Here is a 9322-nt window from a genome sequence, read left to right on the forward strand (position 1 = left end):
TTTTGATTATTTAATGTCACATTTGAATTTAATGAAGAAAATCAAACTCAGGACGGGTGAGGGAGGATGTAGAGTTCGTCCCTACTTTAATAGTTTAACGTTTAAAAAGTGAAGACTGGTATTTACAACAAGTGTCATTATATTTACTGAACTTAAGATAAAAGCTCAGCTCTGGGATATACACTTTATATTCTTTAACAGATTAATTATTACAAACTTATAATTAATAAACGATTCCGTGTTGTTATGTCCCAGGTGGAACCTTTGTGTAGTTGACGTTGTTTCCACACGGAGGAGCAGCAGTCCCAGACATGGCTACCTGCACGCGGACTGTGTGGAAAGGTCAGTAGTTTTTAATTTAACAGAAAAAATGAAATAAAATCTCATATATTTATTTATTTAAATCATAAGTATTATTGCAGCCTGTTAGCATGACAGCTAATCGGTTCGCTGGCTGTCGCGCTGATGACGTCACAACGAAACTCATCTAAAATAGTTCAGATTTAACGATTTTCTCTTTAAATCACACTTTAGACTTTCTATAAAAATAATTAAATGTTATATCTGTTATATTCAAGGGTCTGCCTTTAATTCGGCATTCATTATTTAGGTGAGGGACCTTACGAAATTGGAATTAAACCTTTTTATTATCAGCTAAAGACGGTTTTCAGTCATGTTAAATAGTGTTGTGTGTAACTATAAATCTGCACAGGTAAACCAACACGAGGCTCACTTTATTTAACTTTATTTAACTTTATTTAACTTAAACTAGTCCGTGCGATTTCAAGTTTCTGATGAAAACATTTAAATTGTCTTTTGTATCATTTAATGTCCAAAGTGTGATTGAACTTCATTAAGAGTTTTGTTTTTTAGTGTTTACAGGATGTCAGAGGCAGCTGAGAGCCCGAGGCCCCGCCCACACAGGCGTGTCACAGATGAGCGTACCTGTCAGGACCTTCGCTGCCGTCAGGTGACTTCACAAACCTTGATTTACAAAGTCTCAGGATGAAGCTGTGAAGCACATCAGTCTGTTCATGTCAAAGATTAAAGAAGAGAAACAAAGTTAGAAAGTCCGTACGTTAAAGATTTTGTGATCTCCGTGTTCGTCAGGGCGATGAAGAAGGAGAAGAAGAAGGAGGAGGCGGAGAAGGAAGTGAAGAAGGAGAAGAGGGTGATCGACGATAAAGACAGACACAAGCCGTACGGGAAGACGGCGTGGGCGCCAGTCGATGACGTGTATGTGATGAGGTTTTACCCGAGAACGATCCACGGTGCGGCGGACGCCATCGACCTACTGAAGAACTTCCAGCTTTTAGACTTCACGCCCAAAAATCAGGCGGTTTTCATCGACCTGAAGCTTGACATGAAGCTGGAGAAGAAGGTACGAAAGAGACTGGCGTTTAATTTTTTAAATATTTTTTTAGAGATCGGCTGAAAGAGAGAGAGTCTGTTGACCTCTGACCTCATTTATCTTAAAGGTTAAATATCTTTACTGATGTTTTATTCTGAAACTGTTTCACTGGAGAAACTTTTAATCTGAAATTCTTTGCCCTGTTTCCTCCTCAGAAAAGAGTCAACCAGTTCGTCAGCGTCGTTCACCTTCCTCATCCCTTCAGGACGACGGAGAACAAAGTTTTAGTTTTTACTGAAGTAAAATAATTTAATTTATTAATATAAATAAATCTAAAAAGATACAAAAATAACAACAAGATCACTTTTAACACTGTGTGTGTGTGTGTGTGTGTGTGTGTGTGTGTGTGTGTGTGTGTGTGTGTGTGTGTGTCTGTGTGTCTGTGTGTCTGTGTGTGTGTGTGTGTTTTAGGACGAGGATCAGGTGAGAGAAGCTCAGCTTCACGGAGCGATGTTAGCTGGAGGAGCAGAGCTCATTCAGCCGGTGAGTTTATAAACAAACATCAAGTTTTTTTTATCCAATCAGAGATCAGGACTGTAACAAATCAATCAACCAATGGATGTGAGCTCCTCCCCCTCGCTCTGAGGCGGAGCCCAGGCACCCTAGAGGAAACGCACGCAGAATGTGTCTGACTTTGTGTCTGAGGATGTGGACTACCACTCTGTTCATACAGGGACCATACGGCTCGTAGCAACAACCCCGAGACCCCGTATACTGCAGTACCTCTAACAGGACCCCCTAAGGGACTCGGTCATAGGCCTTCTCCAAGTCTACTAAATACATGTAGACTGGACCCCCAAAAAGCCCTGCAAGGGTACGGTAAGAGCACATCCTCTGGTCCCCCTTTATTATAATCATGGGAACCACCTTGGTCTGCAGAGACTGGCCCAGAAGTCCAACAACAAAGCACCCCTCAGGGTCAGATCCTGTAGGCCATTCCTCCCATCACCCCCTCCAGGCATCTCCATCGATGCCCACTTGAGCGTTGAAGTCTCCAAGAAGGATTACAGAGTCCCGGGCAAAAACCCCGCAATCCAGGACCCTCAGTCAGTGATCTCGGTTGTTTTTATTCGTCACCTCTTGCATTTTTACCATGTTGGCTTTTTGGATGTTCTTTTGTCTTTTTGCCTTCCTGCAAAACCAACCCCCCCTTCAGGGACGAATAAAGTGAAATTTGAGGACCCCGCCCAGAGTCTCCCAGAAGGCCTCTGAACACACAACAGTCTGAGCGTCACTCCCGCGACCTGCCGTCACAGATAGGCCACCCTCTCGTTCGCCCATAGCCTCTCACTTTTGGTGTCTCCAGAAAAGGAGTCCAGTCCCTCTCCAGGAGTTTGGTTTTAGAAGTGGGTTCTCTGCAGGTGGCGGGACCCAGAGGGTGCTATTCTTTTTTTTTTTTTTTTTCTGTCTGTTGATTTTCAGTTTGATCTGGATTTTTTTTTTTCCAGATCCTGGATGACGAGGTTTCTGCAGATTTTTACGTGGCTGTTCCAGAGATTCTGCAGAAACTCGTGGCGCTGAAAAGCAAACTGAGGAAGAAGTTTCCAAAGAGCAAACGAGGTGAGCTGTGACCTTTGACCTCCTGATGAATGAACAATAACAACAGTTCAAAACGAGTTTGAAATAACTGCTACATTAAGATGAACACATTTCAGATCTGAACATATATGATGAATTATTCAGTGCCGGTCGTTTCCGTGTGATTTTCAGGGTCAGTGGGCGTCAACGTCCCTAAAATGTTGGATTTATTTAAAACGGGTCACGAGTACCTGGTGGAGGACGAGTGCTACATCAGGACTCAGATCGCCACGGTAACTAAAACACTGAGAATAATTCTAACTATCCATCTAAACCTTGTTTTAGATTTCATAACTTTTATAATCTGTATTTTTCTGCTCAAACAGCTCGACATGAACAAACATCAAATCTATGAAAACCTAAAAAACATCATGAACGACGTCTGCTCGCACCGACCGGCTGACAAGGGTAAGTTCACCATCGTCTTTACAGCTGACAATCAAAAAACAATACATCGATTTTACACAACACTGATTCTGTTTAAATCTCTGACTGGATGGATTCCTCCCTCCTCCCCCCCTCCTCCTCCCTCTCTTCCTTTTCCCTCCTCCCTCTCTTCCTTTTCCCTCCTCCCTCTCCTCTTCCTCCTCCCTCTCTTCCTCCTCTCTCTCTTCCTCCTCCTCTTGTACCTCCTCTTCCTCCTCCTCCTCTTGTACCTCCTCTTCCTCCTCCTCCTCTTGTACCTCCTCTTCCTCAGGACCGTTCATCGAGCGTGCGATCATGTCGACTCAGGCGAGTGAAGGGTTGTGGTTCAGGAGTGAAGACGTTTTATTGAAAGCAGCCGATGAGAAGGAGGAGGAGTGACCTTTGTTTGCTGTAGATGTATTAATATATAAACGATATATAAATCAATATATTATCTGTTTATAATATATTGATTAATTTACATTTATATATAAAATGTGTTTGAATAAATGTTCTGTGTTCAATAAAGTTTCATCGTTTAAAATTTGTATTTAAATGAAAACATTTGGGGTCTGATTCAGGGGCGCTGGTGGTGCAGAGGTTAGTGAGCACGCCCCATGTATGGAGGCTGTAGTCCTTCAGCGGGCGGCCCGGGTTCGAGTCTGATCTGTGGCTCCTTTCCCTCATGTCATTCCCCCCCCTCTCTCTCTCACTGATTTCTGACTATTCACTGTCCTATCTCTCCAATAAAGGCACAAAAACAAATCTTTAAAAGTCAGGTTTAGTTTATTCTGAGTCTGTTACTATGGTAACTCGAGCTCTGGAGACTCGTTCTGAGTCCGTTAAACAGACTCAGAGCTGAACTCCAATCACCTGATCTGGAAGCAGAACTAAGAGTCCTCCACCAGAGGACCAGAGAGCTCAGAGTCCCCCACCTGAGAAACCAGAGAGCTCAGAGTCTCCCACCTGAGGACCAGAGAGCTCAGAGTCTCCCACCTGAGAAACCAGAGAGCTCAGAGTCTCCCACCTGAGGACCACAGAGCTCAGAGTCCCACACCTGAGAAACCAGAGAGCTCAGAGTCCCACACCTGAGAAACCACAGAGCTCAGAGTCCCACACCTGAGAAACCAGAGAGCTCAGAGTCTCCCACCTGAGGACCAGAGAGCTCAGAGTCTCCCACCTGAGAAACCAGAGAGCTCAGAGTCCCACACCTGAGAAACCAGAGAGCTCAGAGTCTCCCACCTGAGGACCAGAGAGCTCAGAGTCTCCCACCTGAGGACCAGAGAGCTCAGAGTCTCCCACCTGAGGACCACAGAGCTCAGAGTCTCCCACCTGAGGACCAGAGAGCTCAGAGTCTCCCACCTGAGGACCAGAGAGCTCAGAGTCTCCCACCTGAGGACCAGAGAGCTCAGAGTCTCCCACCTGAGGACCACAGAGCTCAGAGTCCCCCACCTGAGAACCAGAGAGCTCAGAGTCTCCCACCTGAGGACCACAGAGCTCAGAGTCCCCCACCTGAGAACCAGAGAGCTCAGAGTCCCCCACCTGAGGACCAGAGAGCTCCGAGTGAGTCCAATCCCTCTGACAGGAGCCCCTCTGTGAGGAGGTTCCTGGTTTGAATCCCCGTCTGACAGGAGTCTCTCTGTGTAGAGTCTGCATGTCCTCCCCGTACATGTGTGGGTTCTCTCCTGGTACTCCGACTTCCTCCCACAGTCCAAAGACATGCTCCTTAGGTTCAGTGATGATGGATGGATCAAACCTCAGTGTGTGCCCACGATCTGTAATATGATCTGCCGTAGTTCTCCTTCTGAACACCAGGTGGCAGTGTGCACTCTGCTGACCTGTGTGTGTGTGTGTGTGTGTGTGTGTGTGTGTGTGTGTGTGTGTGTCTGTGTCTGTGTCTGTGTCTGTCTGGACAGTCCATACAGGCAGAGTTGGACTCTGTGGCGGTGGTGTCAGAAGGGGGAATGGGTTAGGGTTAGGGTCCATGTTTTCTTGGATATTGTCTACCACACCACAACGTACTGCTCAGACACAGGAGCAACATGGAACTCCTTTAGAGAGTCTGACCCCGGACACTCAACAACTGGAAACTTCTCCATCGTAAAAACTTCATCCGTACGATCTGTCCGTAAACAGCTGAGTCGTTGTTGTCGGTCATGGGTTCATTAAGATCACAGCTCATTATATGTATATTCTATATTTCATATTTCTATGTTGTGTTTGAGACTGCTGTAACGTCCACATTTCCCCCTGAGGATAAAAACGTCTTTCTGATTCTGATGACTGTTAACAGGATGTGTGACTGCATCGCTTCCTGTGTAGCGTTACGTACACTCTTCACTTCTGACCACTGACCACAGGTGCTGACAGGAAGTGACCAGAGGCAAAGCACAACATTGACGGCAGTTCTTGAGAGCTCTAATCAGTATAGAAACCATCTTATAAGTCGTCGTTATCAAACAAAAACCATCGTCATTACCATCATCATCATCAATAATATGGAGACCATCATCATTAAGTTAGTAGGTATTCATGAAAGAGCTGGGTCTTTAGCTTTTTCTTAAAGGTGCAGAGGGACTCTGCAGATCACATGGAGTTTGGAAGTTCATTCCGAGGTCTGATCTTCCTGAAGTTGTACAGGTTCACATGACCCGGACTTTCAGACTCTGCTTTGTAGTTTAAAACTCTGTTTCGGGGGCGCTGGTGGCGCGGTGGTTTGTGTGCGCACCAAATGTATGGAGGCATTGCTCCTCCAGGCGGGCGGCCCAGGCTCGAATCCCACCTGTGGCTCCTTTCCCGCATGTCATTCCCCTCTCTCGCTCTCTCTCCCTGATTTCCAACTCTATCCACTGTCCTGTCTCTCCATCAAAGGCACAAAAAGCCCAAAAATACAATTTTGAAGTTTAAGACTCTGTTTTGTAGTTTAAGACTCTGTTTTGTAGTTTAAGACTCTGTTTTGTAGTTTAAAACTCTGTTTTGTAGATTAAGACTCTGTTTTGTAGTTTAAGACTCTGTTTTGTAGTTTTAAACTCTGTTTTGTAGATTAAGACTCTGTTTTGTAGTTTAAGACTCTGTTTTGTAGTTTAAGACTCTGTTTTGTAGTTTAAGACTCTGTTTTGTAGTTTTAAACTCTGTTTTGTAGTTTAAGACTCTGTTTTGTAGTTTTAAACTCTGTTTTGTAGTTTAAGACTCTGTTTTGTAGTTTTAAACTCTGTTTTGTAGATTAAGACTCTGTTTTGTAGTTTTAAACTCTGTTTTGTAGATTAAGACTCTGTTTTGTAGTTTAAGACTCTGTTTTGTAGTTTTAAACTCTGTTTTGTAGTTTTAAACTCTGTTTTGTAGTTTAAGACTCTGTTTTGTAGTTTTAAACTCTGTTTTGTAGTTTAAGACTCTGTTTTGTAGTTTTAAACTCTGTTTTGTAGTTTAAGACTCTGTTTTGTAGTGTAAGACTCTGTTTTGTAGTTTTAAACTCTGTTTTGTAGTTTAAGACTCTGTTTTGTAGTGTAAGACTATGTTTTGTAATTTAAAACTGTTTAATAGTTTAAGACTCTGTTTTGTAGTTCAAAACTCTGTTTTGTAGTTTCAGTCTCTGCTTTGTAGTTTGATACTCTGTTTTGTGTTTTGTAGTTTGACCTAATTTAATATGCAGGAAATCATTGTGTGAAGTCCGATCTTTAATTATATTTGAAATAATTTCATATATGATAATGGGATCTAATTTAATTCATCAAAACTTCTGGTCATAAAGTGTTTCAGAAGTGGAGTTTCAGCTCTGCTGTGTCTCTGCAGCTTTTTAAAGGAAGCTGAAGGTGTTTGATAAATCAGGATGTAGATTTCGATAAGTCTGGCTCATTTAAGTGGGAGTTTGGTTCCATCACCGTAGGGTTAGGGTTAGTTAATTATTGTGTTCATGGAACGACTTGAGACTTAATTAGGAGATGTAGTTAGTTTCAGTCTGACTTTTTCAGGTGAGCTTGGCTTTCTTTAGTTGATGGACTACTCCCCTGAGGTGCTGACCTGTGTTTGTGTTTTCATGTGTTCATGTCAGTAACTTTAAAATGTGCTGCTGCCTGTCTCTTTAAAACAGATTCTTAATCTCAACCAGGTTTTCTGGTGAAATAAACTTTGAATTAAATAAATAATAACGGGGCGCTGGTGGGGCAGTGGTTAGTGAGCGCGCCCCAGGTATGGAGGCCATGGTCCTCCAAGCGGGCGGGCCAGGTTTCGAACCCAACCTGTGGCTCCTTTCCAGCATGTCATTCCCCTCTCTCTCTCTCTCTCCCTGATTTCCAACTCTACCCACTTTCCTCTCTCTCTCCATTAAAGGCACAAAAAGCCCGAAAATAAATCTTTAAAAGAAAATAATAATAATAACCCTCCCACGTGGTTATGAAGGGCTACCTGTGATGGGGGTTGGGGGAGGAGGCGGGACGTCCCCCCGGAGGAGGAGTGAGAGGGAGGAGGAGGAGGGGAGAGCAGAGAGAGAATCTGCACAGAGGAGAAGCGGAGAGTGAATCTGTGAAACACTGCGGGACACACCGACAGCCCGCTTCATACCGAGCAGACAGCACGGCTCCGTTAGTCCGCACGGTTCAGAACACACGGCCCGGCTCAACCCGCACGGGTTTGCACAGCACGGATCACATTGCAAGAATCACGTAGCACGGATCAGCCCGCACGGCTCGGTGTGCGGACTTTGAAGTCTGGGGTCGAAAGAAAATCAGAGACTGAAAAATCTGAAGCAGGATTTCTTTATTTCAGCGGAGTTCACACCGAGCGGAGCAGCTGGAGGAGGAGAGCAGGAGCGTTCAGTCCTCCTGTTTACTGAGGAGGTGCAGGACTCAGTCATCCGGGTTTCAGGAGGAGTACGGCTTACTCCTCCTGGTCTAAGCCGCATTCCGGAGCTCGGAGCTCAGACTGAGTCTCGGAGTTTCAGGGTTTTCTGGATGTTTCTGAGATGAACCGTGACCAAGGAGTCCGGTTTGATTAGAGACACAGGAAAACAGCCCCACAGTCTGTACCTGGACCCGGACTAACCCGGCACGGCTCGGATTATGGCAACGGTCTGGCTGCTTGTGGTCTGTGTGGCTGCGGGTCTGTGCGGGATTCATGGTGAGTGTTTGGAAAAAAAAAACTTCATCTGAGTCTGAGAGGCAGGGGCGTCTCAGAGGGGGGGGGGGAGACTGGAGGAAGGGTTCCTTGAATAAATCTGGATGAGTGTTTCCAAGTAAACAGAAAAACTGGAGCAACATGAACTCTTTTTACACTCTGAGCATTGAGATCAGTGTAAAGACTTTTTAGAGGACTAGAAATGTTTAATCGAGTTTTCAAAGCTGTGTCACAAAGTTTATTTTAAGAACATTTCATTTTGAGATTCTAAGATATTAATACCATGGTAATTTCTTGTTCTTAATTATCAAACATTGCCGGCAAACTGTCTCAATTGTACAAGAACTTTGGCAACGTTGGGTTTATGCGTCTGACATTCTGTACTGTACTGTGCCAGGGCCCGTCAGACCCTCCAAAGTCCAGTTTGTTTTTCTAGTGTCAGTGCTCCATACCAAGCTGGGTTCCTCTTTAGTTCTTTTTTTATTTTAAAAGTTTTATTTTGGGGCTTTTTCTGCCTTTATTTTAGAGATAGGTCAGAGGATAGAGTCAGGAATCAGGAGCAACAGGTTGGATTTGAAACTGGGCCACCCGCTTGGAGGACTATAGCCTATGTAAGGAGAGCACGCACTAACCACTCGACTACCTGCACCCCAGAGTTCTTCTGTAGTTCTGGTAAATGGACTGGAGCTTGAAGAGTTATTTTCTACTCTTCTGATTACTCAAAGCGCTTTTACACCACAGGTCACACCTACACATTCATACACTGATGGTAGAGGCCGCTGAGTAAAGAGTCCGTCAGTATTAACTCATCCATTCATA

General features: G+C 44.4%; 2 protein-coding genes across 2 annotated transcripts in view; both read left to right on the top strand.

The window, feature by feature from the left end:
- Positions 1-255: 255 nt before the first annotated feature.
- On the top strand, positions 256-3938 carry mrpl1 (mitochondrial ribosomal protein L1). The gene is made up of 9 exons (XM_061038969.1): positions 256-342; positions 874-970; positions 1111-1381; positions 1567-1650; positions 1823-1894; positions 2860-2971; positions 3122-3222; positions 3316-3397; positions 3687-3938. Exons 1-9 carry the CDS (start codon positions 312-314, stop codon positions 3791-3793), a joined length of 957 nt encoding a protein of 318 aa, XP_060894952.1. The 5' UTR covers positions 256-311; the 3' UTR covers positions 3794-3938.
- Positions 3939-7888: 3950 nt separating this feature from the next.
- fras1 (Fraser extracellular matrix complex subunit 1) overlaps positions 7889-9322 on the top strand; it is an 88379-nt gene continuing 86945 nt past the window's right edge. The window contains exon 1 of the mRNA XM_061038982.1: positions 7889-8506. Coding sequence (XP_060894965.1) covers positions 8449-8506 — 58 coding nt within the window. The 5' untranslated portion in view covers positions 7889-8448. The remainder of the gene's footprint in view (positions 8507-9322) is intronic.

The sequence above is a fragment of the Labrus mixtus genome, chromosome 5 (assembly GCF_963584025.1).
Source record: "Labrus mixtus chromosome 5, fLabMix1.1, whole genome shotgun sequence".
In the NCBI taxonomy this organism is placed as follows: domain Eukaryota; kingdom Metazoa; phylum Chordata; class Actinopteri; order Labriformes; family Labridae; genus Labrus; species Labrus mixtus.

Bases quoted from the DNA above. Each gene is read 5' to 3' on its own strand.
- mrpl1 (XM_061038969.1), top strand. From the start codon at position 312: ATGGCTACCTGCACGCGGACTGTGTGGAAAG. The intron at 1,895-2,859 runs GTGAGTTTATAA...TTTTTTTTCCAG, and splicing joins GAGCAGAGCTCATTCAGCCG to ATCCTGGATGACGAGGTTTC. The intron at 3,223-3,315 runs GTAACTAAAACA...CTGCTCAAACAG, and splicing joins TCAGGACTCAGATCGCCACG to CTCGACATGAACAAACATCA.